General features: G+C 40.0%; 2 protein-coding genes across 8 annotated transcripts in view; one reads left to right on the forward strand and one right to left on the reverse strand.

Annotated features, from left to right (window-relative positions):
• The window catches only part of LOC140206125 (angiopoietin-related protein 1-like), a 125577-nt gene extending 99328 nt beyond the window's left edge, over window positions 1-26249 (reverse strand). For both annotated transcript variants that reach the window (XM_072274325.1, XM_072274324.1), the window contains exon 1: window positions 25834-26249. In XM_072274325.1, the coding sequence (XP_072130426.1) occupies window positions 25834-26015 (182 nt within the window). In that variant the 5' untranslated portion in view covers window positions 26016-26249. The remainder of the gene's footprint in view (window positions 1-25833) is intronic.
• Window positions 1-27303, forward strand: part of ralgps2 (Ral GEF with PH domain and SH3 binding motif 2) — a 567568-nt gene that overhangs the window by 359850 nt on the left and 180415 nt on the right. The gene's annotated exons all lie outside the window — the stretch shown is intronic.

A 27303-nucleotide genomic window follows, 5' to 3' on the forward strand; every position in this document is an offset into this window, starting at 1 on the left:
AGTGGATGTGGCAAAGTTGTTTCCCATGATGGGGGAGTCTAGTACGAGAGGGCATGACTTCAGGATTGAAGGGCGCCCTTTCAGAACAGAAATGCGAAAAAATTTTTTTAGTCAGAGGGTGGTGAATCTATGGAATTTGTTGCCACGGGCAGCAGAGGAGGCCAAGTCATTGGGTGTCTTTAAGGCAGAGATTGATAGGTATCTGAGTAGCCAGGGCATCAAAGGTTATGGTGAGAAGGCGGGGCAGTGGGACTAAATAGGATAAAATGGATCAGCTCATGATAAAATGGCGGAGCAGACTCGATGGGCCAAATGGCCCACTTCTGCTCCTTTGTCTTATGGTCTTATGGAAAATTCACGAGGGTAAAGCAGTGGATGTTGTCTATATGGACTTCAGTAAGGCCTTTGACAAGGTTCTACACTGAAGGTTAGTTAGGAAGGTTCAATTGTTAGGTATTAATATTGAAGTAGTAAAATGGATTCAGCAGTGGCTGGATGACAGATGCCAGAGAGTAGTGGTGGATAACCGTTTGTCAGGTTGGAGGCCAGTGACTAGGGGTGTGCCTCAGGGATCTGTACTGGGTCCAATGTTGTTTGTCATATACATTAATGATCTGGATGATGGGGTGGTAAATTGGATTAGTAAGTAGGCAGATGATACTAAGATAGGTGGCATTGTGGATAATGAAGCAGGTTTTCAAAGCTTGCAGAGAGATTTAGGCCAGTTAGAAGAGTAGGCTGGTAAACAAAATACTCTGCAGATGCTGGGGTCAAAGCAACACTCACAACACACTGGAGGAAGTCAGCAGGTCGGGCAGCATCCGTGGATACGATCAGTCAACGTTTCGGGTCATAACCCCATTTCCTGACGAAGGGTTCCAGCCTGAAACGTTGACTAATCATTTCCATGGATGCTGCGGACCTACTGACTTCCCCAACATGTTGTGAGAAGAGTAGGCTGAAAGATGGCAGATGGAGTTTAATGCTGATAAGTGTAAGGTGCGACATTTTGGCAGGACTAATCAAAATAGGACATACATGTTAAATGGTAGGGTTTTGAGGAATGCAGTAGAACAGAGTGATCTAGGAATAATGGTGCATAGTTCCCTGAAGGTGGAATCTCATGTGGATGGGGTGCTGAAGATAGCTTTTGGTATGCTGACCTTTATAAATCAGAGCATTGAGTATAGGAGTTGGGATGTAATGTTAAAATTGTACAAGGCATTGGTGAGGCCAAATTTGGAGTATTGTGTATAGTTCTGGTCACCGAATTATAGGAAAGATGTCAACAAAATAGAGAGAGTACAGAAGAGATTTACTAGAATGTTACCTGGGTTTCAACACCTAAGTTACAGAGAAAGGTTGAACAAGTTAGGTCTTTATTCTTTGGAGCATAGAAGGTTGTGGGGGGGGGGGGGGGCTTGATAGAGGTATTTAAAATTATGAGGGGGATAGTTAGAGTTGACATGGATAGGCTTTTTCCATTGAGAGTGGGGGAGATTCAAACAAGAGGACATGAGTTGAGAGTTAAGGGGAAAATGTTTAAGGGTAACATGAGGGGGAACTTCTTTACTCAGAGAGTGGTAGCTGTGTGGAACGGGCTTCCAGTAGAAGTGGTAGAGGCAGGTTCGATTTTGTCATTTAAAAAAAATTGAGTAGGTATATGGACAGGAAAGGAATGGAGGGTTATGGGCTGAGTGCAGATAGATGGGACTAGGTGAGAGTAGGCATTCGGCACGGACTAAAAGGGCCGAGATGGCCTGTTTCTGTGCTGTAATTGTGTGCCCAGATAGTCTACTGAAAGCAAGAGTGCCTCCTTATTCAGACAAGTCAATTGCAGACTAAGATTGCCCAAAACATAGTGGCTTTTTACATGTTCTATCAGGGAACTTAATCGTAGGTCATGTGAAGTTCATTCCTTTAATGATATTGTTTCTTTACTTTCAAGAACTCTTATTTTTACTGTTGTTCAGAGAAGTCTTATCATTTGATAATCAAATATGGTGAGTAATTCCTTATATAGGTGACCCCAGTGTTGCAGTAATGGGGTAACAGAAATTTATCTTTGGGAAATTCACAAATCATTACCAAAAGATCTGAGTTATTCAATAAAAAATATCACTGTCAGAAAATTTATGTGAAAAATTAAAGTAAATTAGTACTTCTTGTCAACATGATATTGATAATTTTTTTGGGAGTGCACCCCCACCATTAGACAGACAGTTTGTACATCGAACTGGGATTGTGTCCTTTAGGAAAGTTTACTGGTATTTATACCACACTGACAGTACATTGAATTGATGCTGTAAGGTATGAACTGAAACTGACTTTACACTGTGTCAGTGGCTGCACAATATGGATTTGCGTCAAGCAGGAATATACGAAGCTACAAAACAAACTAAGGCAACTAGCTGCAGGTTTAAAATACAATGTGATGAATATATTTCATGAGATGCAAACATAAATAATTGATGAAATGTTATAATGTGGGGTTAAGTGAAACAGAAAAATTACATGAATAAGCTTTTTGTTGCCGGACAGATGTTAAAACTAGAAAGAAAAGGTAAAAGTAAGTAAATTGATATTTCATTACTGGAGAGCTAGATTTTCCCTAAGGTGGTAATGAGGAGAATCCATTTGCTTAAAGAAGGAATAATATAGCTATTACACTACAGGGTACTTTACAACCCACCAACAAGGTGAGCAGGAGTTGGAGGAAAGCCATGTTGCATAGAAATAGAACAGTAAATGTTAATTTCGGTTGATAAATCTTGAGTAGAAGTTTGTGTCGGGTTGAGGCGAACAAAGTACAGTGCAAGTATCTGGCTACACTGATGTTGACAATAGTGAAACGCCTGCTCATGAGAATTAGGTTTATTCTCACTGACATACTTTGTGAACTTTGTGATTTATTGAAGCAATAGAGTTAAGACATTTTTAAAGATTACTGTAAGTTACAAATAAAAACAATACAGTGCAAAAGAGCAGGAGTGAGGTCATATTCGTGAGTTGATGGACTGTTCAGAAATCTGATGGAAGCTATTCCTAAAATGTTGAATGTGTATCTTCAGGCTCCTGTACTTCCTCCCTGATATTTGTAATAAGAAAAGGGTGTGTGCTGTATGGTGAGGGTCCTTAATAATTTATACTGCCTTCTTGAAGCACCACCTTTTAAAATGTCTTTGACAGTGGGGAGGGTTGTGCCGTGATGGAGCTGGCTCAGTCTACATTCCTCTATGGCCTGTTTCAATCTTGTGCATTGGAGCCTCCATACCAGGTGATGATGCAACCAATCAGAACGTGCTCCATGGTACATCTGTAGAAACTTGTTAAGAGTGTTTGGTGACATACCAAATTACTTCAAACTCCTAATGAAGACACTGTAAAATCTGCTATTTAAATTGAGTTTTTCTAAATACCTTAGGTATTCACAAACATTAATTCCTATAAATAATTTTATTTGTAAAGAATAAAACACACTTCTCCAAAAAAGCTTAAAACTTATTTAAATCAAATCAAAATTTTCTCCCGCTAGGTAGTTTACCCTTTAATTATAATAGGTTTACTGCAAGTGTTATGTTGGTGTACATCCAGCAGATAGCTTTATCACTTTGAGAGCTGGGAGATGGGCAAAAGTTCAGACCTTTGTTGTATACCGTAAAGCATGGAAATCTTACAACTGGTGAGCTGCTTGAAGGAAGTCAGCAATACAGCCTCCATGAGATGTAAGCAATTATGGGTATATTTGCTGGCAGGTATGTTGTGAATCCCAGCTGATAACCCTCCTTATTTGATGAGTAATGTAAACTCTATCTTGTTTTCTAAATGAGAAATATTACTCTAGAATGATATAGGTTGAAAATCAAATTAGACAAGAGTAGTATCAGCTTTTGTGTAAATCTCATTAAATTTCACTTTGCGGCCTGGATTTTCCATAGTGGGGCCCAGAACACAAACTTGCTGCTGTCCTTCCCCTATCCCCTCCACTTACACATTTCCTTGAATTGCAATTTCTGGCTCTAGTGGATTGATCTTACAAACACTTTATTCCAGGACCAACCAGCAAATTTCTGAGCAATGGCAGAGTTTAGAACAATGTAACTGAACTGTACGATTGGGACACCTCACTTACAAAGTTCCTCTGGTTTCAGCCAGCAAAGCCCTGACCCAGAATTGTGAAATCGATTATGCTCTTCCATTATCTCTGAACTACCTCACATAGTTAGAACTTGGCAGTGATGTCGTTGTGTGCATCACAAGTGTCATGGTTGAAGGAAGATTAGTCAAGAAGTGAGGCAAAGCAGCAGTGAGGTCATGGATCATATACCGATTACAGAGGAAGAAGTGTTTGCTGTCTTGAGGCAAATTAAGATGAATAACTCCAAGGCCTGACAATAAGTTCCCTTGGACACTGTGTGAGGCTAGTGCAAAAATTGGAAGGGTCCTAGCAGAGATATTTAAAACATCCTTATCCACAGGTGAGGTGCCAAAGGATTGGAGGATAGCTGATGTTGTTCCAGTGTTTAAGAAAATATGTAAGGATAAGCCAGGATATTATAGGCTGGTGAGCCTAACATCAGCAATGGGTAAATTATTGGATAGTATTCAAAGAGACCAGATGTACAAGTATTTGGATCGACACAGACTGATTAGGGAAAGTCAATACAGCTTTGTGCACGGTAAGAAAATCTAACCAATCTTAGAGTGTTTTTTTTGAGGACGTTACAAGGAAAGGTAATGAAGGAAAGGCAGTGGATGTTGTCTGCATGGGCTTTAGCAAGGCCTTTGACAAGGTCCTGCATAAGAAGTTGGTCAAGAAGGTCAGTCACTTAGCATTCAAAATGAGGTAATAAATTTGGTAAAAATAAATGAGGTAAAAAAGTTTTTTTTTCAGATATATAAAGAGTCATAAATTGGATTGGACATTGGCTTTGTAGGAGAGTGGTAGTAGATGGTTGTCTCTCTTACTGGAGGCTTGTAATTAGTGGTGTGCCTTGGGGATTGGTGTTGGGTCCGTTGATGTTTATCATCCATATTAATGATCTGGATGATTATGTGGTAAACTGGATCAGCAAATTTGTGTATGACACCAAAATGGGGGTGGGGGGGGTATGACGAGGAAGGCTATCAAAGCTTGCAGCGGAATTGAGAGCAGGTGGAAAAATGAGCTGAAAAATGGACAGTAGGATCTAATACAGACAAGTGTGAGGTATTGCACTTTGGGAGGACAAACCAGGGTGGGACTTAACACAGTGAGCAATAGGATACTGAGGAGTGCGGTAGAACAGAGGGATCTGGGAATACAGATCCATAATTCCTTGAAAGTGCTATTACAGATACATAGGATCCCAGAGTGCCTTTGGCAGATTGGTCTTCGTAAATCAAAGTATTGTGTATAGACTTTAGCATGTTATGCTGAAGTTGTACAAGACGTTGATGAGTCCTAATTTAGAGTATTGTGTGCAGTCTTGGTCACGTACCCACAGAAAAGATGTCAATAAGATTGAAAGAGTTTAACAAAATTTCAACAAATGTTGCCAAGACTTGACCTGTGTAATAGGGAAAGGTTGAATAGGTTAGGACTTAATTTCATAGAGCATAGAAGAATGATGAGAGTTTTGAGAGGTATACAAAATCAGGAGGGGTAAATGCAAAAAGCATGTTTCCACTGAGGTTGGGTGAGACTAGAATTAAAGGTCATGGGTTAAGGGTGAAAGGTGAAATATTTAAGGGGAACATGAGGGAGAACTTCTCCACTCAGAGGGTGGTGAGAGTGTGGAATGAGTTGTCAGTGCGAGTCCTGATGAAGGGTCTTGGCCTGAAACGTTGCTATTTACTCTTTTCGATAGATGCTGCCTGGCCTGCTGAGTTCCTCCAGCATTTTGGGTCTGTTGCTTAGATTTCCAGTATCTGTAGATTTTCTTGTGTTTATGCCAGTGCAAGTGGTAGATGCAGGTTTTATTTCAACATTTATGAGAAATTTGGACAGGTACATGGATGGGAGGGGTATGGTACTGGTGCAGGTCAATGGGACTAGGCAGGTTAATAGTTTGGCACAGACTAGATGGGCTAAGGCATCTGTTTCTGTGCTGTGGTGTTCTATAGCTCTATGAAATATGAAGGTAAGCTAGCCAATAATATAAAGGGAGATACCAGAAGTTTTTTTTTCAGATATATAAAGAGTAAATGAGAGACAAGAATGGACATTGCACTACTGGAAAATGATGCTGGAGAGGTAGTAGTGGGGGACAAAAAATGGCAGATGAACTGAATTCATATTTTGCGATAGTATTCATTGTGATGTCATAGTAGTGTAGCGGTTAGTGCAATGCTATTACAGCTTGGGGTGTTCCGGAACTATTCTGTAATAAGTCTCTTCACGTCCTCCCCAAGGAATCCGTGCACTGCTCTGGTTTTCTCCCATGCTGCAATGACATACCAGGTCATTGTAAATAGTCCTATGATTAGATTAGGATTTATTGGGTTTATGGGGTTTCTGAGCAGTGTGACTTGAAGGGCCGGAAGGGTTGCTCCATGCTATATCACTAAATAAATAACAAACACAAGTAGCACGCTAGAAATTTGAGAATGTTAGGATGCAGAAGTGTGTGTAGACACCATCATCCAAGGAGAAGGTGTCTGAGAAGCTGAGAGGTACGAAGGTAGGTAAGTTACATGGCTCAGATGGACTACATACCAGAGTTTTGAAAAGGGTATCTGAAGAGATAGTGGAGACATTAGTAATGATCATTCAAGAATCACTAGATTCTAGAACGGTTCCAGAGGAATGGAAAATTGTAAAGGTGTCTCCACTTTTTAAAAGAAGGGAGGGAGGCAAAAGACAGGAAACTACAAGCCAGTTAGCATGACTTCAGTGTTTGACAAAATGTTAAGAGTCCATTATTAAGGATGAGGTTTTGGAGAAATCTTGCCTGATAAAGCTGTTGAAATTATTTGAGGAAATAAAGTGCAGGACAGACGAAGGAGAGTCAGTGGTTGTTACGTATTGGGATTTTCAGAAGGCATTTGACAACGTGCTGCACGTGAGGCAGCTAAACAAGATAAGAGCCTATGGTATTGCAGGAAAGATACTAGCACGGACAGAAGATTGTTGACAGGCAGGAGGCAAAGCATGGGCATCAAGAGGGCCTTTTCTGGTTGGCTTCTAGTGACTAGTGATATTCTGCAGGTGTCAGTATTGGGTCCACTAATTTTCACATTATATGTTAATGATATGGATGACAGAATTGATGTCTTTGTGGCCAAGTTTACGCATGGTACCAAGATAGGCGGAGGGGCAGTAATGATGATGAATCAGGAAGTCTGCAGAAGGCAAATACAATGTTAGCATTTGTTTCCAGCGGGCTAGAATATATAACAAATTGACCAGACCGCACATGGAGTATTGTGCAATTTTGTCTGCTTATCAAAGAAAGGATGTGCAGGCAATGGAGAGTGTTCAGAGGAGATTTATGAGAATGATCCCTGGAATGAATGGGTTAATATATAAGGAGTGTTTGATGGCTCTGGGGTTTAGAAGAATGAGGGGGTATCTCATAGAAACCTACTGAATATTGGACATAAAGAAGATATTTCCAATCATGGGGAAGTCTAGGGCCCAAAGGAACAGCCTCAGGATAGAAGGACATCCCTTTACAACATAGACAAGGGGGTATTTCTATAAGTTAGAGGGTGATGAATCTGTGGAATTCATCGCTTTGTCGACTGTGGAGGTCAAGTCATTGAATGTATTTAAAGCAAAGGTTGATAGGCTCTTGATTTGTAGGTATGTTAAAGGTTATGTAGAGAAGAACACAAGAATGATATTGAAACGGAAAATGAATCAGCATGATCGAATGTCAAACCAGACTTGATGGATCAAATGGCCTAATTCTGCTCCTGTGTTTGTTGCCTTATTAAAGTCTAAACTGACATAAGATATGTGAGCGGTTGTAAGGAGTATTCCTAAGCATTGGAGAACCTCAGCAATCTCTTTCTTTGATTTTAGTACTCTTTTGGAGTTATCTGGTGGAGCATTACTGTTAAGTTGGCAGGGTTGTTTGATATTAGTTTCAGGATTTTGTATTCATGTGGGATTCCTGAAGTTTGCAGGTTGAGAATGACTGTTTTCCACTCTATTTGTGTGTTCTGAGGTGGTTGTGGAGTCCTATGCAGTATCAGCCGACTACCACATGTGGGCAAGATGATATTTAACAGGGAAGGATTGACTTGGATAGAGAGAGTGCTGCATTGATTTCTTTGATGGGCCATTTGTATCATGAGGAGATATAGCAGACCAGGGCTGAATTCTCATTTAGAAGATTGAGAGGTCATTTCATTGAAATTTACATTTTTAACCTCTCACTTCGGCAGTCTGAGGTACCCACCTGCTTCAAGCAGGCTTCAATTATACCAGTGCCTAAGAAGAATATGGTAACCTGTTCCCATGGTGCTAAGATGTCGGGAGGAGGAGAAGAGGGCGGCGTGACGCAGCACACACGGCCTCTCCGGTGATGAATATCTGCAATCTGTTAAGTAGGAGACCATGCACAATTCTGTTTTGATAAAGGCAGATGGGAGAGCACGGAGGAACATCTGGTGAAACTTCTGAAATGCCTGCTTCGCTGCCGCTGCTACTGTATGATTCGAAATCTCCGGAAGGGAAGGCACCGAAACCTCGGCTTTGCCTGTTGCTTGGCCGGGGCCGGGGCCGAAGCGCTCGGCAGAGTCGGTGCTCGGTGTTGGAGGCTCGAAGTTTTCGGACGGACTCAGAGTCAGAATGTGGTTGGGTGCTTCCAGGGTGCTGCATCAGCAAGTTTGCGGTGCTGGAAGCTCATGGCAGGGAGAGTTTCTTCCTTCTACCGTCTGCGTGAGATGTTGGGGCTATCGGGACTTTGAGACTTTTTTTTTTTACCGTGCCCATGGTCTGCTCTTATCAAATTACGGTATTGCTTTGCACTGTTGTAACTATATGTTATAATTATGTGGTTTTTGTCAGTTTTAGTCTTGGTCTGTCTTGTGTTTCTGTGATATCATACCGGAGGAACATTGTATCATTTTTTTAATGCATGCATTTCTAAATGACAATAAACAAGGACTGAGTGTCCTCAATCTAATCTAATCTAACCTGCATCAATGACTATCGTTCAATAGCACTTACATCCACAGTGATGAAGTGTTTTGAGAGGTTGGTGAGGAAACATATCAACTCCTGCCTGAGAAGCAACTTGGATATGCTCCAACTTGCCTACTAAAGCAACAAGTCCACAGCAGAATGCCATCTCAGTGGCCCTTCACTCAACTTTGGAACATCTAACAGCAAAGATGCATACATCAGGGTACTCTTTATTGATTACAGCTCAGCATTCAATACCATCATTCCCTCAAAGCTAATCATTAAGCTCCAGGACCTAGGCCTCAATATTTCCTTATGCAATTGGATCCTTGATCTCCTCACTTGCAGACTCCAATTGGTTTGGATTGGCAATGCCCTTGAAAAGAAACTACTACAAAAGGTGGTGGATATGGCCCAGTCCATCATGGGTAAGGCCTTCCCCACCATTGAGCACATTTGCATGAAACATTGCAGGAAAGTAGCATCCATCAACAGAGACTCCCACCACCCAGGACATGCTGTCTTCTCACCACTGCCATCAGAAAGTAAAGGAGCCTCAGAACTCATAATACCACCAGGCTCAAGAACACTTACTACCCATCAGGCTCTTGAACTAAAGGGGTTAACTTCACTCACTTTCTCTTGCCCTTATTGAAATGTTCCCACAACTATGGACTCACTTCCTTCATCTCATGTTCTTGATATTTATAGCTTACTTATTATTATATTATTTCTTTCTTTTTGTAGTTTCAGTTTGTTGTCTTTTGTACATTCATTGAACACCCAAGTGGTCTTTCATTGATTCTGTTATAGTTATTATTCTATTATGGATTTATTGAGTATACCTAAACGAAAATGAGTCTCAGGGCCGTTCATGGTGACATGTATGTACTTTGATAATAAATTCACTTTGAGCTTTTTAAGGGGCTTGGTGAGGTTGATGTTTCCTATAGATAGATGTCAGGAACAAGTAGTCACACCCTTATAATAATGAATTGGCCATTCATAACAGAATTGGGGGAAACAATTCTTCATCCAGACGGTGGTGAATCTTTGAAATTCATTAACGAGGAAGGCATTGAAGGATCAGTCACTGAGTACATTCACGGCTGGGACTGATAGATTTTTAAATAGCAGAAAATCAAGGGATACCAGAATTGTGTAGCTTCCTGGTACAAGATTAGAGATCAGCTATAATGTGATGGAGCGGGGGGGTGGCAAATGCCTTGCTTGTGTTCTATTTCTCATATTAACTCACTGACAGACATGTAATTTTTATACTGGGACAAAGATGAGGAATGTTAAATAATTTCCTGTATGTCTTGTAGATTAACACCACTCCATCTGGAAATACATTGGAGGTGAGGTGAAGTATTTTCACTGAGGGAGATTAAGGGGGTAGTATTGTTATATACTCACCTAGTTTCATGCTACACTGGATTGTGTCTGTTGACTAAGATTGTAAGTGAAGAGTGGTCATGGATTTATGAGGGTAGGTATATTCAAAAAGGATTCTCTATTTTTCTAATTGGTTGATGAAATTGAAGGTGTTTGTTAGGTCAGAGAAGTTAGGTGCATCATTCAAGCAGCAATTATAGATGAAAAAACAGTAAATTTCATCGATTGAAGATCATTCATGTGATGAAGCGTCTTCAACTTGAAATATTACCTGGAATTCTCTTTTCACTGAGACTGGCTGGGTTCTTGCAGCATTTTTTTGCTTTTGTTTCAGATTTCAGATTGCAGTTTTATTTGTTTTGCATTAGGTGCCATCTTTGCTGTTTCCCTCTAGGATTTGTTACATGGTGACAAACACACTCAGGGTGCCTCTTGACAGGCAGAATCCACATTACCATAAACCATTTAGAAATATAGAGTGTTAATTAAGGAAAACTGTCATGACTTTCTCTTTGACAGCTAGTGGGGCAATCCTTGCAATGATGACTTGAATTCCTTTCTTGAAGTTGGTCAAAAATACTACATCACACACAACATGCTGGAGCAACTCCTGCATGTTGTGTGTGTTGCTTGGATTTCCAGCATCTGAAGATTTTCCCTTGTTTTTCAAAAATACTGCCTATCTGATTTTTCAGGCATGTTCTGCTCTTCCCTGATGAGGATTATTAATTCATGCCAGATGTGCTCCTCTGTCATTTTTAATTAATACAGTGCCTATAAAAAGTATTCACCATGCCTCCCCGCCTCCCCCCCCCCCCATTGCTTGGATGTTTTCATGTTTTATTGTTTAACAATATTGAATCACAGTGGATTTAATCTGGCTTTTTTTTGACACTGATCAACAGAAAAGACTCATGTCATAGTGAAAACAGATCTCTGCAAAGTGATATAAATTACAAATATAAAACATAAAATAATTGATTGAATAAGTATTCATCCACTTTAATATAACACACCAAATCATCACTGGTATAGTCAGTTTTAGAAGTCACTTGATTAGTTAAATGGAGATCTGTTTTTGGAGTCAAGAAGATTGTAGTAAAAACAGACCTGCATCTGGAAGGTCTAACTCCTGGTGAGTCAGTATCCTGGCAAAGTCTTCACCATGAAGACAAAAGAGCACTCCAAGCAACTCAACAAAAAGATTATTGAAAAGCACAAGTCAGGAGATGAATATCAGGAAATTTCAAGTCACTGAATATCCCTTGGAGCACAGTTAAGTCAGTCATCAAGAAATAGAAAGAATATGGCACAGTGTAAATCTGCCTAGAGCAGGCTGTCCTCAAAAACTGAGTGACCGTGCAAGAAGGAGACTAGTGAGGGAGGCCACCAAGAAAGCTATGTCACCTGTAGAGGAGTTATAGGCTTCAGGGCTGAGATGGGAGCCACCGTACATCAACAACTGTTGCCTGGCACTTCACCAGTTGCAGCTTTATGGGAGAGTGGCAAAGTGAAAGCCACTGTTGAAAAAAACTCACATGAAATCTCAGCTACAGTTTGCCAGAAGGCATGTAGGAGACTCTGAAGTCAGCTGGAAGAAGGTTCTATGGTCTGATGAAACCAAAATTGAGCTTTTTGGCCATCAAACTAAACGCGATGTTTAGCATAAGCCAAACACCGCACATCATCAAAAACACACCATCCCTATTGTAAAGCTTGGTGGTGGCTGCATCATTCTGTGAAGATGCTTCACTGTAGCAGGCCCTGAAAGGCTTGTGAAGGTGGAGGGAAAAATGAATGCAGCAAAATACAGAGAAATCCTAGAGGAAAACCTGATGCAGACTGCAAGAGAGCTGGGACTTAGGAGAAGATTTGTTTTCCAGCAAGACAATGACCCAAGTATAACACCAAGGCTACACAGGAGCAGCTTAAAACGACAAAGTTAATGTCCTGGAATGGCCAAGTCAGAATCCACACTTCAATCCAAATGAGAATTTGTGGCTGGACTTGAAAAGGGTTGCTGTCTCACAATCCCCATGCAATCTGACAGCTTGAGCAGCTTTGTAAAGAAGAATGGGAAAAAATTGCAGTGTCTGGATGTGCAAAGCAGATAGAGACCTATCCACTCAGACTAAAGGCTGTATTTGCTGCCAAAGGTGCATCTACTAAATACTGACATAAAGGGGCGAGTAATAATGCAATTATTTTGTGTTTAATAATTGTAATAAATTTAGACCAATTTGTTGAAATGTGTTTTCACTTTACACAAGAGTCTTTCCTGTTGATCAGTGTCAAAATAGCCAAATTAAATCCACTGTGATTCAATGTTGTAAAACGATAAAACATGAAAACTTCCAAGGAGTATGAGTGCTTTTTTATAGGCACTCTATATGTCAAAAAAAAAGGTTGTAATTATACCACCATGGATGACAATGGAAACTTCATTTATGTAAAGAGTTTTATTCCCTTTCTGCAATAAGCAGCTGACCCACCCAGGGAGTAGTTTATGTAGAAAATGTTTGTCTATTTGGCCTTTAAATATTTTGACAAGATTTTCAAGGCCTTTTAATTTTTTTCCACTCTTATCTTTAATAATGCATCATTTGGTATTTTAAAATCCTTATATCAGTTGGAATGGGATAAAATATTGTGAATCATGAGTGAAAACTACAATAATTTGGTTTGCAGTTTAAAAATAAACTTCCTGAGTTTGCCTTTCCAGTAAGTGTTATATAATGTTTTGACTAGTGGATGCAAAAAGATCAGGAAAAATGTTAGAAAACTTTGGTTCAGTCTGTTATCCTGTTTCAAGTCATTTCCAGTATATTTTTCTTATTTTGTATGCAGTGTGGAATGCAGCCTTAATGTTGAGAGGAGTTTCCAGGTGATGCAGAAATTAGCACGTAAATATTGGGGAAAGCTGGTTTAAGGTACATTTTAACGAGACTTTGGAAAATCAGGAGTCATGTAGCAAGGCATGGACTTTAAACTCAAAGGGAAAATGGTTTAAGTGAGTGGGTTTATCATATTTAGAAGCTCTGTCATGATTGTTAGAATGGGAAGAGTAGAGTGCATGATAGAGATGACAATTTTATGAAATAGAACCGAGAAGATGGAGAATTCACTAAGACTTGGGGAATTCTTATTTAGTAATGATGTTGATGTGTGTTATTTTAAAAGGATACAGGGGTGGGATTGGATGATATGATAATATTAAAGCTGCAGGGCATCTGCAATCCCATTTGAGCCAATTGTCAACATCCTCCGAAAAGGGGGGTTCCCCCTCCCCAATAGAAAATGCTCAATCTTTATTGTTTGCTTTGAGGTTAAAGTATTTTTACTTCAGCACTGACCACAGATTCTAAACCATGAGTTTAAATTTGAGGCAGAAACAAAATTCCTCAACAATGCTGTGGTGTTTAGCATTTCATTGATTGATAACATATTTGCATAATGCCAAGCTTCAGTTTTTAACTTAAATTATTTTTATACTAAATTGAATGCAATTATCAATATACTGGAATACTGTTGTAACCATGCTTCACTTTACTTAATAATGAAAGCTACTTGTGCCTAATTGGATTCTCATTGTTTTAGTAGGTTTTGTGGCCCAAATTATTAAAATGCCTAAGACGTAAGCTTAAGAATGGAACATTGAAGTTGCCCACTGCATCTACCACGGGTTGACAGTGTTTACTGTGTGTTCTGATATAACTGCCATCCTAGGGAGATGATCAGAGGTTTTAGGGTAACCTAAATGCAAAGAAGCATAGATGGGACCTGAGATTAGATATCAAGAGTCTTTTTTAGTTCTTGGCAAATAGCTGTTCTAATTTTCAATATGTTTCTTTGTTTATATTCTCAGAACAGCATAGTTTAAAATTAAATTCCAGCATTAATATATTTGAATACATTTTTTTTTAAGATCAAGCTATTAATTATTTGGGAAAAATATACATCTAAATTAAGCTGTCTAGTTAATTATAAGCAGGAATTAACTGCTTGTGTTGCTCATTAATTCAGAGAGGAAGACAGCTGATTATTATAATTCACTGATATTGTTCAAGGATTCATGAATGTTCTGGTTTAAAATAGCTTACAACGTACCTTACAGGACTTTGTGCATTTAGTAAATTGAAGAACATTTATTAGATCATAATAATAGAAGAATCAGTTTGGAGGCCATATGTTGTTGAAATGAGAGGTCTTAGGTATTGCAGCAATACCAGTAACTTCTGTGGTGTTTGTTAGACCTGTTGCAAGCTTCCTAAATGTATTATAATAAAAAAGTCACTGTACCTCAAGTATAGCACTTCGGAGGTTCACCAAATTTCATACAACACAAGGTACATCTGAAGTGTATATACACTACTTCAGTGTAATAGATACACAGCCAGGTGTATGCATTGCTATATGTCTAACATAATGGGATAAATTGCCAAGTATTTTTTTATTACTGACATTAATTACGGAATAAATATGAACAGGGGACACTGTAATGAATATATGTAAAGAACTCTTTTGCTCTCCTTTGAATATAGCTGTCAATTGTTTTGTATTCCTAGCATAGAACAGATGATAGCAATGTTATTTTCTATCAGTATAGACACACATCTTTGTGGTGGTGTATTTGCTCTTACCCACAAGAAGAGAGCTCCCAATTAAAAGCAACACACAACGTGCCGGTGAACGCAGCAGGCCAGGCATCTATAGGAAGAGGTACAGTCGATGTTTCCGGCTGAGACCCTTCGTCAGGACTAACTGAAGGAAGAGCTAGTAAGAGATTTGAAAGTGGGAGGGGGAGGGGGAGATCCAAAATGATAGGAGAAGACAGGAGGGGGAGGGATGGAGCCAAAGGCTGGACAGGTGATTGGCAAAAGGGATATGAGAGGATCATGGGACAGGAGGCCCAGGGAGCCGGGGGGGGGGGGGGGGGGGGGGGAGAGAGAGGAATGAATAAATAAATAAGTAACGGATGGGGTACGAGGGGAGAGTGGGGCATTAGCGGAAGTTAGAGAAGGCAATATTCATGCCATCAGGTTGGAGGCCACCCAGATGGAAAATAAGGTGTTATTCCTCTAACCTGAATGTGGCTTCATCTTTACAGTAGAGGAGGCCGTGGATAGACATATCAGAATGGGAATGGGATGTGGAATTAAAATGTGTGGCCACTGGGAGGCCATGGTGCGGTCATCCTCGGTCGGATCCATGCCTGCAATTGCCGTTTTTTTTTGACTTTGTCATGTTAGGCAAATATCACAAGATCTTACATCCGCAGACCCCAGAGCCTGCTGGCCCTGATGCTAGCACGCATGAAATTCAGATTGCGGCCCCTGCCACTGATCTCGCCGGCTCCAACATCTCAGGGCATATTCAAAACCCGGACTCCAGCAACAACCATGGATACCTTCAAAGCGATTGCGCAACCACCAACTGCGACTCCAGCCTTGAACTCCAGGCCGGGTCTTTATGTGCTGCTGTTGTGACTCCCGTCTCCCCTTCCCCCACCACCACTCCAACCCAGTCTCCCTCAGATCCCACCGTCAGCTCCTGGACCCTCAGAGGCTCCATCTTCCTCTCACCCCAACCCTACCCTCTCCACTGACACTCTCAGCCTTCCCCCTGCCCCCTCTGATCCCAGCTCTCATCCATGCCGGGTCTTTACCATCCCCTCCTACCTTCAACTGTCTGAGGCAGAATGCTCTGTTCTCAGTAAGGGCCTCACCTTTGTCCCCCTTCGCCCACACCTCAGCGAGTTCCGTGTTTGCCATGACATGGAACTCTTCTTACGCCGTCTCCATCCCTACTTCTTCGGCAAGGACTCTTTCACCCCCACCGATGACCCCTTCTCCCGTCTTCAACCCTCCTCCTCTTCATGGACACCCCGCTCTGGTCTTCTGCCTGCTCTGGATCTCTTTATTGCTAACTGCCAATGGAACATCAACCGTCTCAAAGGCCTGTTTCTGTGCTGTAGTTTCTATGGTTTCTATGGTCCCGACTTTACCGCACCTTGTTCCCATTCCAACCTTACTCCTTCCGAACGCTCTGCTCTCCACTCCCTCCACACTACTCCTAACCTTACTATTAAACCCGCCGATAAGGGGGGGGGGGGGTGCTGTTGTAGTCTGGCATACTGACCTCTACCGTGCCGAGGCACAGCAACAACTCAGGGATACCTCCTTTTATTTACCCCTCGATCGTGACCCCACTAAGGAGCACCAGGCCATTGTCTCCCACATCATCACCGACTTTATCCGCTCAAGGGATCTCCCATCCACTGCTACCAATCTTATAGTTCCCACACCTCGCACTTCCCGTTTCTACCTCCTACCCAAAATCCACAAACCTGCCTGTCTGTCCTGTCCTATTGTCTCAGCTTGCTCCTGCCCCACCAAACCCGTTTCTGCATACCTCGACACAGTTTTATCCCCCCCTTGTTCAATCCCTTCCTACCTATGTTCGTGACACTTCTCACGCTCTGAAACTTTTCAATGATTTTAAGTTCCCTGGCCCCCACCGCTTTATTTTCACCACAAATGTCCAGTCCCTATGTACTTCCATCCCCCATCAGGAAGGTCTCAAGGCTCTCCACTTCATTTTGGATTCCAGACCAAATCAGTTCCCCTCTACCACCACTCTGCTCCATCTAGCGGAATTAGTCCTTACTCTTAATAACTTCTCCTTTGGCTCCTCCCACTTCCTCCAAACCAAAGGTGTTGCTATGGGCACCCGCATGGGTCCTAGCTATGCCTGCCTTTTTGTTGGCTTTGTGGAACAATGCTTCCTGCGTGCATGCTGAGCTCGTTGACTTCATTAACTTTGCCTCCAACATTCACCCTGCCCTCAAGTTTACCTGGTCCATTTCCGACACCTCCCTCCCCTTTCTAGATCTTTCTGTCTCTATCTCTGGAGACAGCTTATCCACTGATGTCTACTATAAGCCTACTGACTCTCACAGCTATCTGGACTATTCCTCTTTTCACCCTGTCTCTTGCAAAAATAGCATCCCTTTCTCGCAATTCCTCTATCTCCACCGCATCTGCTCTCAGAATGAGGCTTTTCATTCCAGGACAAGGGAGATGTACTCCTTTTCAACTCTGCTCTCAAACGCATCTCCCCCATTTCATGCACATCTGCTCTCACTCCATCCTCCCGCTACCCCACTAGGAATAGGGTTCCCCTGGTCCTCACCTACCACCCCACCAGCCTCTGGGTCCAACATATTATTCTCCGTAACTTTGGCCAGCTCCCACGGGATCCCACCACTAAGCACATCTTTCCCTCCTCCCCCCCCCATCTGCTTTCTGCAGGGATCGCTCCCTACGCAACTCCCTTGTCCATTCGTTCCCCCCCCATCCCTCCCCACCGATCTCCCTCCTGGCACTTATCCTTGTAAGCAGAACAAGTGCTACACATGCCTTACACTTCCTCTCTTACCACCATTCAGGGCCCCAAACAGTCCTTCCAGGTGAGGCGACACTTCACCTGTGAGTCGGCTGGGGTGATATACTGCGTCCGGTGCTCCCGATGTGGCCTTCTATATATTGGCGAGACCTGATGCAGACTGGGAGGTTGTTTTGCTGAACACCTACGCTCTGTCTGCCAGAGAAAGCAGGATCTCCCAGTGGCCACGTATTTTAATTCCACATCCCATTCTGATATGTCTATCCACGGCCTCCTCTACTGGAAAGATAAAGCCACACTCAGGTTGGAGGAACAACACCTTATATTCCGTATGGGTAGCCTCCAACCTGATGGCATGAACATTGACGTCTCTAACTTCCGCTAATACCCCACCTCCCCCTCGTACCCCATCCGTTATTTATGTATATACACACACACACACACACATTCTTTCTCTCTCTCTCTCTTTTTCTCCCTCTGTCCCTCTGACTATACCCCTGGTCCATCCTCTGGGTTCCCTCCCCCCCCCCCACTCGCTTTTCCTTCTCCCTGGGCCTCCTGTCCCATGATCCTCTCATATCCCTTTTGCCAATCACGGGTCCAGCTGTTGGCTCCATCCCTCCCCCTCCTGTCTTCTCCTATCATTTTGAATCTCCCCCTCCAACTTTCAAATCTCTTACTAGCTCTTCCTTCAGTTAGTCCTGACGAAGGGTCTTGGCCCGAAATGTCAACTGTACCTCTTCCTAGAGATGCTGCCTGGCCTGCTGCATTCACCAGCACTTTGATGTGTGTTGCTTGAATTTCCAGCATCTGCAGAATTCCTCGTGCTCCCCATTGAAAACTGTCTTTACAGAACTTCAGAATTCTCAAATATTTTTCAGCCAGTGGAATACTGAACCAAAGTGCTTTCGAACAGATGTCGATTTGCACACTGATACATCGCATAACTGCGATGAAATAGCCAGATACTAGTTGTTGTGTGTGCTGTCACCACATTTTACCAGAAAATATGGAACTTTTCAAATAGTTATCTTATATAGAGTCTAAGCAGAGTATGTGGTTCATGATCATTTTGAAATTTTATCCTGCTCAGTAATATCAGAGGATATCAAATGTGAAACATTTATAGATGTTAAATGAATGGTAAAAGTTCTGTTTTTGCTTATCTGTTAGATAGATATTGTGTTTATTTAATTCTTTCCATTAAAATGTAATTTTGAAGAAAGAACCTGCTGTTGCCTTTGTGAACTCATTAGTGAAAATCTTGGAGCAGGTATTAATTTTGGTATGCATTGATTTGACCCAGAAGGCTCCAGCAAGAAGCCCAAAGTATGGCTGAGACATAGGAATGTTTTGACTGAACCATGTGTATCTGCAAAGGAACAGACCACCAGGCACGACAAAGAATCTAGCAATTTCTCTTTGCATTGGAGCAATACTGTGTTCTTTTGGAAGTTGAGGCCAAAAGATTGTTGTTTGAGTAAATGAAACATTGGTGCATGGAGCATCAGTCCTAATTAAGGGTCTCAGCCCGAAATATTGCCAGTTTATACACTTGCATAGGTGCTGCCTGCGCTGCTCAGCATTTTGTGTGTGCATCATTGTAGACTCATCATTGTAACCCTTTTAAGAAAGTTTGCTTGAAAAGATATGTTACTTGAAAAGAGTAAGTGCACCCTTATAGAGAGAGAAGTAGTTTCCAAGAGTCCCTGAATTATTTATTTATGGGTACAAAACAGGCCTTTCTAGCCCATCGAGCACCCCCCCCCTCCAATTCAGTAACCTACTTAATTTAACACTAGCCTAATCACAGGGCAATTTTCAATGACCTGGTATATCTTTGGACTTGGAGGAAACCCACATAGTCATGGGGAGAATGTACAAACTCCTTATAGACAGCGCTAGAATTAAACTCTGATTTCAATCATTGCAAGTTGTACGTACAAGTACATGAATTGCATACCACATATCTACCACGTGATACGTGCGTGCCTCGCTTAAAGTAAACACTAAGTTAGACCTCCATTCCCAGATTTCTGTCTTCCTTTGAATTAGTTTAATGCTTTGAAGTTACAAAACGCAACACTTCTGACACCCAGAGTTGTAATAGCGTTGTCCTCCCCGCTACGTTACTATGGGTCCCTAATTGATATAAACTGTCGATTGAAATTCAGCTTTTCTAGCCTCGACAATCTTTCCTGGTCAATGACCAGCATTCTGCAAGACTTCACAATGGGGTTTAGATGCTATTTCAACTACTGAAGAGAAAAAAAAAACAATAGAAGGTGCACAATCTTTCTGAATCTGGTGCTTTATTATGCCAATTTTACACTAAAGTTCATTTATAATGATTCCAGTTATGGTGTGGGAGTAGTTAGTTATAAGCAATTGAAAATGACTAGGACATTCGTAAGGCCGGTGATGTTATGGGAATGGAACTGGACTCTCTGACGGTGGTGTCTGAAAAGAGGATGCTGTCCAAGTTGCATGCCATCTTGAACAATGTCTCCCATCCACTCCATAATGTACTGGATGGGCACAGGAGTACATTCAGCCAGAGACTCATTCCACCGAGATGCAACACAGAGTGTCATACGAAGTCATTCCTGCCTGTGGCCATCAAACTTTACAACTCCTCCCTTGGAGGGTCAGACACCCTGAGCCAATAGGCTGGTCCTGGACTTATTTCCTGGCATAATTTACATATTACTATTTAACTATTTATGGTTTTATTACTATTTATTATTTATGGTGCAACTGTAACAAAAACCAATTTCCCCCCGGGATCAATAAAGTATGACTATGAAGAGCCTTTTCCTTTGTGCCATTCATGTTGAGAAAGAGCTCAAACATAGGGTACAGTAATATAGAGGCTGAGTTACAACAAATAATGCAAAATATTTTGAACTTCAACTTCCTGACATTGCAGCAACAAACCATTTTCCTTCTAAATTGATTGTTTACCTGCATGTTAATTTCCTGTGTCCAGTATACCAAGATCCCACTGTATAAGAACATACAACTATTTCAGCATTAATCCTGCCAATGAGAATATATATTTTTACACTTTGTATTCCCGCTGCTATATTGTTATGTGTTTATTGTACAAATTATTTAAACAATTCTTTGCATCATATAGCTGGTGATTATCTATTTTTTTTAAACCAAGGTCTTTACAAAAGGTCTTTATAATATATATTTCATTTATATTATCTCATCTACATCAGTACAAAGAGAAATGACAAATTGTCAAGATGTGTACTAGAGGATTATAACTTTGAGGCTTGCAAGCTGAAATTTCAAAAGTATTTTTCATTCTGTTCTTGTTTTACTATTGTCATGATGACATGAATTTGAATTAAAAAGGTGAACAAAACAATTGTCAAGGAATAAATACTAGTAACCATGTATTAAACCGTAACTACCACTATCTCACAAAGTTCCACAAGGTTCTTTTAAAAAATTAGATGTTTTGTTTGGATGTGCCAATAACTGCCTACTTCATGATAGGTTTTCATAATTACATGTTTTTAAACTCTAAAACATGTTAATAAGATCTAGTAGTCTGTGACTTTCTGCTGACATGGTAGTCAATGGTACAAATTTTCCTGTTTACCTTGGTAGTGATCAATCAAGTATGTAAGCACACATCTTTAATGCTTTCTACCACCTTTATACTTTATTGTCGCCAAACAATTGGTACTAGAATGTACAATCATCACAGTGATATTTGATTCCCCGCTTCCCACTCCCTGGATTACAAATATTAAATATTAAAAATAGTAAAGGTTAGTAAATATTAAAAATTTAAATTATAAATCATAAATAGAAAATAGAAAAATGTAAAGTAAGGTAGTGCAAAAAAAAAAACTGAGAGGCAGGTCCAGATATTTGGAGAGTACAGCCCAGATCTGGTTCAGGATCCGTTCAGCAGTCTTATCACAGTTGGAAAGAAGCTGATCCCAAATCTGGCCATACGAGTCTTCAAGCTCCTGAGCCTTCTCCCAGAGGGAAGAGGGACGAAAAGTGTGTTGGCTGGGTGGGTCATGTCCTTAATTATCCTGGCAAGACTGCTTCGACAGCGTGCAGTGTAAAGTGAGTCCACGGATAGAAGATTGGTTTGTGTGATGTGCTGCGCTGCGTTCACGATCTTCTGCAGCTTCTTTCGGTCTTGGACAGGACAACTTCCATACCAGGTTGTGATGCACCCTAGAAGATTGCTTTCTACAGTGCATCTATAAAAATGAGTGAGGGTTTTAGGGGACAGGCCAAATTTCTTTAGTTTTCTCAGGAAGTAAAGGCGCTGGTGGGCCTTCTTCGCGGTGAACTCTGCTTGGTTGGACCAAGTCAGGTCATTTGTGATATTGACCCCGAAGAACTTAAAGCTTTTGACCTGTTCCACTTGCGCACCACCGATGTAAATTGGGTCGTGTGGTCCGCTACTCCTTCTGAAGTCAACAACCAATCCCTTCATCTTGCTGACGTTGAGGGATAGGATATTGTCTTCGCACCATGCCACCAGGTTCTTAATTTCCTCTCTGTACTCAAACTCATCATTACCCGAGATACGGCCTACAACTGTTGTGTCATTGTATCATTGCATGCATCACTAAATGACAATAGAAGAGGACTGCATGTCCTCATAATCTAATCTAATGTTTTCTTTCCTATTTAGTTTATTTCTTTGCTTGTAATCAGACAAAATCTAAATTGGACACTACAAAAGCTTTCAGTTTCTAGCTTTGAAATGACATTAATTTTCGTTAGATGTGATTTCTTTTCATGGAAGGCTTGTTTTGCTGAAAAGATGAAGTAATCTCTAACATGCCCATTACTAGCTTCAAACCAATTTACCAAAAATATGTAATTTTTTTTTATGATTCTCAAATACTTGCAATATTGATCTTTTAGTTACCAAATTGGGTTGATAGGAATCAGACTAAAACACACAATTTAGAGGCACATTTGATTCCTTTTCTTATGAAAAAAATCTTACCATAGTTATCAGCACAGAAGGAAGCAACTCTTTAAAACAATGCCAGTTCTCCTCAAGAATACAGCCTTTCAGATTGCAGCGCAAATCTGGATATTTTTCTCATTTCAATGCCTGACCCAATTTCCTTGTGAAATCTATGACTAATTTTGCTTGTGCTACTGGTTAGGCAATGCATTCTCAAAACTAATCACTTAAAACTCATAGCCTTTGGTACTTCTATCAATCAACAATCTATGTCCCCAGGTGCCTGATGTTTCTGTCACTGGAAGCATTTTCTCTGTCTGGGTCTCAATCACATCTCCTTGACCTTGCACAAAAGAGAACAATACCATTTTCTCCAGGCTTTCTCCTTTAGTCCATCATACCTAGTAACATTCAAGTAATTATTTTCTGCACCTTTTCCACAGCAATAGATCCCTTCCAAAACTGCAGCATACAGTATTAGATCAACCCATTTATAATGTACATTATAACTTTTAGTTTTGTGCTATTACTCTTCATCTTTCTATTTTATACAAATGATTATGAAGTACAGGAACCTTATAATTTACAAAAGCTTTCTCCATCTATTGCAAACATTATCCAGATGCAAAAGACTGATCTTAATTCTCAGAATGTACAACATTCAGTCATTTAGCCTGACCAAGTAGCAAGGTCTTAAGTGGCATACAGAGACTCTCTGGTATTGCTTTGAAAAGCAGTAGAATTATCACTGGTATTCTTCCTGATATTTTTCTTCAAACAATATTGCAGGGAAGTATTTCTGAAATATTTTCTAAACTTCAAACAAGTTCTTTATCGGCTGTGATGTGCTTTGAAATGTCTTCATGGATGTACAAGATGCTATATGAATTCTTTTTTTTCATCTTTATAAAGTGCAGTTTATATGGTAAAAGCAGGCAAGACAATTTTTTTTAAAAATATGCCATGACCTAATGTACTATTCTAGAATGCAAAGTTGAAAAAGTAGTGGAACTAGGTCAAATAGTATCTTTAAAAGACACTTGGTTGCTACTTAAATGGAAAACAAACTGCAGAGTAATGGAAAAATAACAAAAAAAAGTGGAATTATTTGGGTAACTTTGAGTTACTCAAATGGCTTCTTTTTGTACTGTATCATTCAGTGATTCTCTTGCTTATTTCTCTTGTCTGGAACATTCTTTCCAGACATTGAAACGTGGATTGTGATATCCCAGCTCCTGTTTGCTGAAAAACTAATTTTGTATGAAACATTATAGATTGGCAGTTTTAATTATGATCTGTTTGATATATTCTGACTGTCATAAACTGCCACAATAATTGGTTACTTCATCATGATCATTTGTTCCCTGCACCCTTAATCCCACCACTTCTATGATTTGATGTGCACTGTGATCATTTTGAACTTTTAAAAATGCTGTCTTTTCTAAGTAATAAATTAATTTTAGGAATAATTCTGTCTTTGCCAAATTGATTAAGCAACGGATTTTTCACAAAAAAAAGCTTTAAAAATTAAATAAAACAGTGATTCTGGAACTATATATTACTACTTAATGAATAGAATACACTGCTTTAACTTGTCGCATAATTGTGATGAATTATCAATATTGTGTTGCAATCTTTTCAAGGGTTAATTCAGTTAAATCTCTAACTGAGCTCCTGATATAGAAAGATCCTGGAACATTGCAGCCACTTTCCAGGGGTGTACTTTCTGCAAATAAATCTTAGAAAAGCATTAGAAATTGATTTAGAAAGAAAGTCAACATGGCTGATCATGTAAAGTTGCTCCCTTGAGACACTTGAAAGGCCTTGCAACGACATGACAAAGCTGAATTTGTAATTCAGCATCTGAATAATTTGTATTACTTCGTAAGTGTACTTAAAACCTTAGTTGATAATTTTGCTGGAAACAACTACCTGTGTTATAATTTGAGATTAAATTAAAATGGCACCAGGACAAAATAGGTGAGCACTATATTTATTTTTTTTTAAAAAAGATGATAATTGAGGTAGTGGTCCAAACTTTAAAGCAACCCAAGTAAAACTTCAGCACCATTATGTTCTGTTAATACCTCATTTATTAAGCAAAAAGACCGCCATCTGAGTTGGAATTTGATTTAACGTTCATGAAGTTAATATCAAGCCAAATAGAACACGAGTTTTAATGTGGGCTCAGGAAACTAATTTTACGGCTCAAGCTTTTTTTCAATCTCTGCTTAAGATTTATCATTTTGTTAACGAAAGCCTTTTTAGCTGGTAATTTTCTTCAGCCAAAGAAATGTGATATGCAGTATTTACAACCTGGAACATTATGTTTCTACAAATATGTTGAACAGAGAGTGAAAGGTTCGTGAACACATTTTACTTAGTGCACATATTTTTGGCATTAAGTCAGGAAAAAAATGCTACATTGGGATTTAAAAGATTAAATTTTTCAGACACATTTAAATCATAGAGAAAGTAGTACAGTACAGCGCAGGAACAGGCCCTTCGGTCCATAATATTATGCTGAGCACATTAAATTAGCATTCGAATAGCGAATTAAACTAATCTCCTCTGCCTATACAATGTCCCTATCCCTCCATTTTCCTCACATTCATGTGTTTATCTAAAAAGTCCCTGAAAAGTTTGCCTAAAGATCATGTTGAATATTCCAAGTCCAAGGTAATATATTTTGTCTACCGATTTTAAATCAAAAGCATTTCAAACAAAACACTGGTTGAAGTAAATGCAAGGTCACAAAACTAACCTTCACGGGTGTAAGCCACTGGTATTGAATAATGCTGTCATTAACAACTTGATTAAATTGCTTTAGTAATCACACTTCTTTGTTGCCAATAAACAAAACCTGTGATTGTCCAGAAAGCAAATTATATCAAAACTCATTAACAAAGATCAGCAAGCCAAAAAACTCTACATTGTGTTCATGAATAAAACAAACCTGATTCCTTTTCCTGTGTGCGTGTTCAAGTGAAGTTTCAAAATCAGATGAAAAGTTTCCAATTTGTACTGCTCCTTGAAATAGTCACAAAGATTTCTGCAGCAGCAAACAAACTCGTGAAAAGCTCTCTTCCATGTTGTTACAGATCCAAAGGCATTGTTATCTGACAAAATTATTTGCATGCAATACCTTCAATAAAGCTGAAAGGAATATAGCACTGCAACCCTGTGCCAGACGTAAAGACTTAAAAGTTCTGTTTTCAGTTAACAGAAAAATCATGAGACTCGTTGCTGTTATGGTGTAACTGTCTGTACTGTTTTACAGCTTCAGGGCTCGTCTCTGTGAAATGGTGGGTTGCAGTTGGTAGACACTGGATCAACATAAGCCAGACTGACAGTCTCCTTAAGACCACGAGCATTAGGTTTATGAGAACTACACACCTATGACGTAATGGCACTTAGAACTAATTGAGCAAGTGATTTCCTTTCTCCGAACATTTAATCACAGGTTCCTAGTGAAACAGATGGAATGGGGATAAAAGTTCTTCTTTGTTTGCACTTTACACTGTCAGTGTTCACTAAACTATACTTTTCCTTGCACGCTATCAAAAATGAGTCTGATTACAAAAAAAATCAAAGCATGTGGTTTATAATATGATGTCTTAGCAGAGGTTTATGTGCTGCAGCTTTAGCTTAGAACAACAAACTTTTTAAGAATTGATTAGAACACATGCAAAATTGCTTCCAGGCCAAAGTTCTTGTATATAAATGTGCAATTTACTGAACTTGTTATTTCCTCAATTGTCGATTTCTAATTGGTTAAAATGGGAAATAGTAATTTGCATTTTATCTTTCAACAATGGGTTTTAACAAAGCTACAGAATAGTAACCATACTGAGTATGCCCACAAGAAAATGAATTGCAGGGTTGTATATGGTGACATGTATGTATTTTGATAATAAAATTTACTTTGAACTTGGTACTGTGGTATAAAAATCAGTTACCACATCATGCTGAGGTTTATGTTAATTGCAGATTACATTAGATATGATTGAAATTATTTTGAGTTCCACTCTGTATCCCAGTAGCATGTAGTGCATTGAACTTGCATTTGCCTGTTACTACTAATTAATTATTCTTTCTTATGATAGTCATTATTCTATATATATGATACACTTTCAATTTTGAGGCTAGGCTCCCTGCTTCTCCAATCTATTTCCCTGGTTCAGGAGTGGTTTAGGACATTCAGTCCTGCCAGTTGTCTTTGTGCCAAATGGAATCCCATCGGTAGACAAGACTTCTGATCGTAGAATAACTGATTAAAAGATGCAGAAGGTGCAGATTTCTAGCAAAATATTTAAGAGAAACTTTATCAGTTCCCCTAACTTGCTACAGTTGAATCTGCCTGCTGCACAACTGTCAGCAATGCATTCTGGACCTGAACCATTTGCTGCCTGTGTGTGTTTGGCTT

Source organism: Mobula birostris, chromosome 12 (assembly GCF_030028105.1).
Source record: "Mobula birostris isolate sMobBir1 chromosome 12, sMobBir1.hap1, whole genome shotgun sequence".
NCBI classification, from domain to species: domain Eukaryota; kingdom Metazoa; phylum Chordata; class Chondrichthyes; order Myliobatiformes; family Myliobatidae; genus Mobula; species Mobula birostris.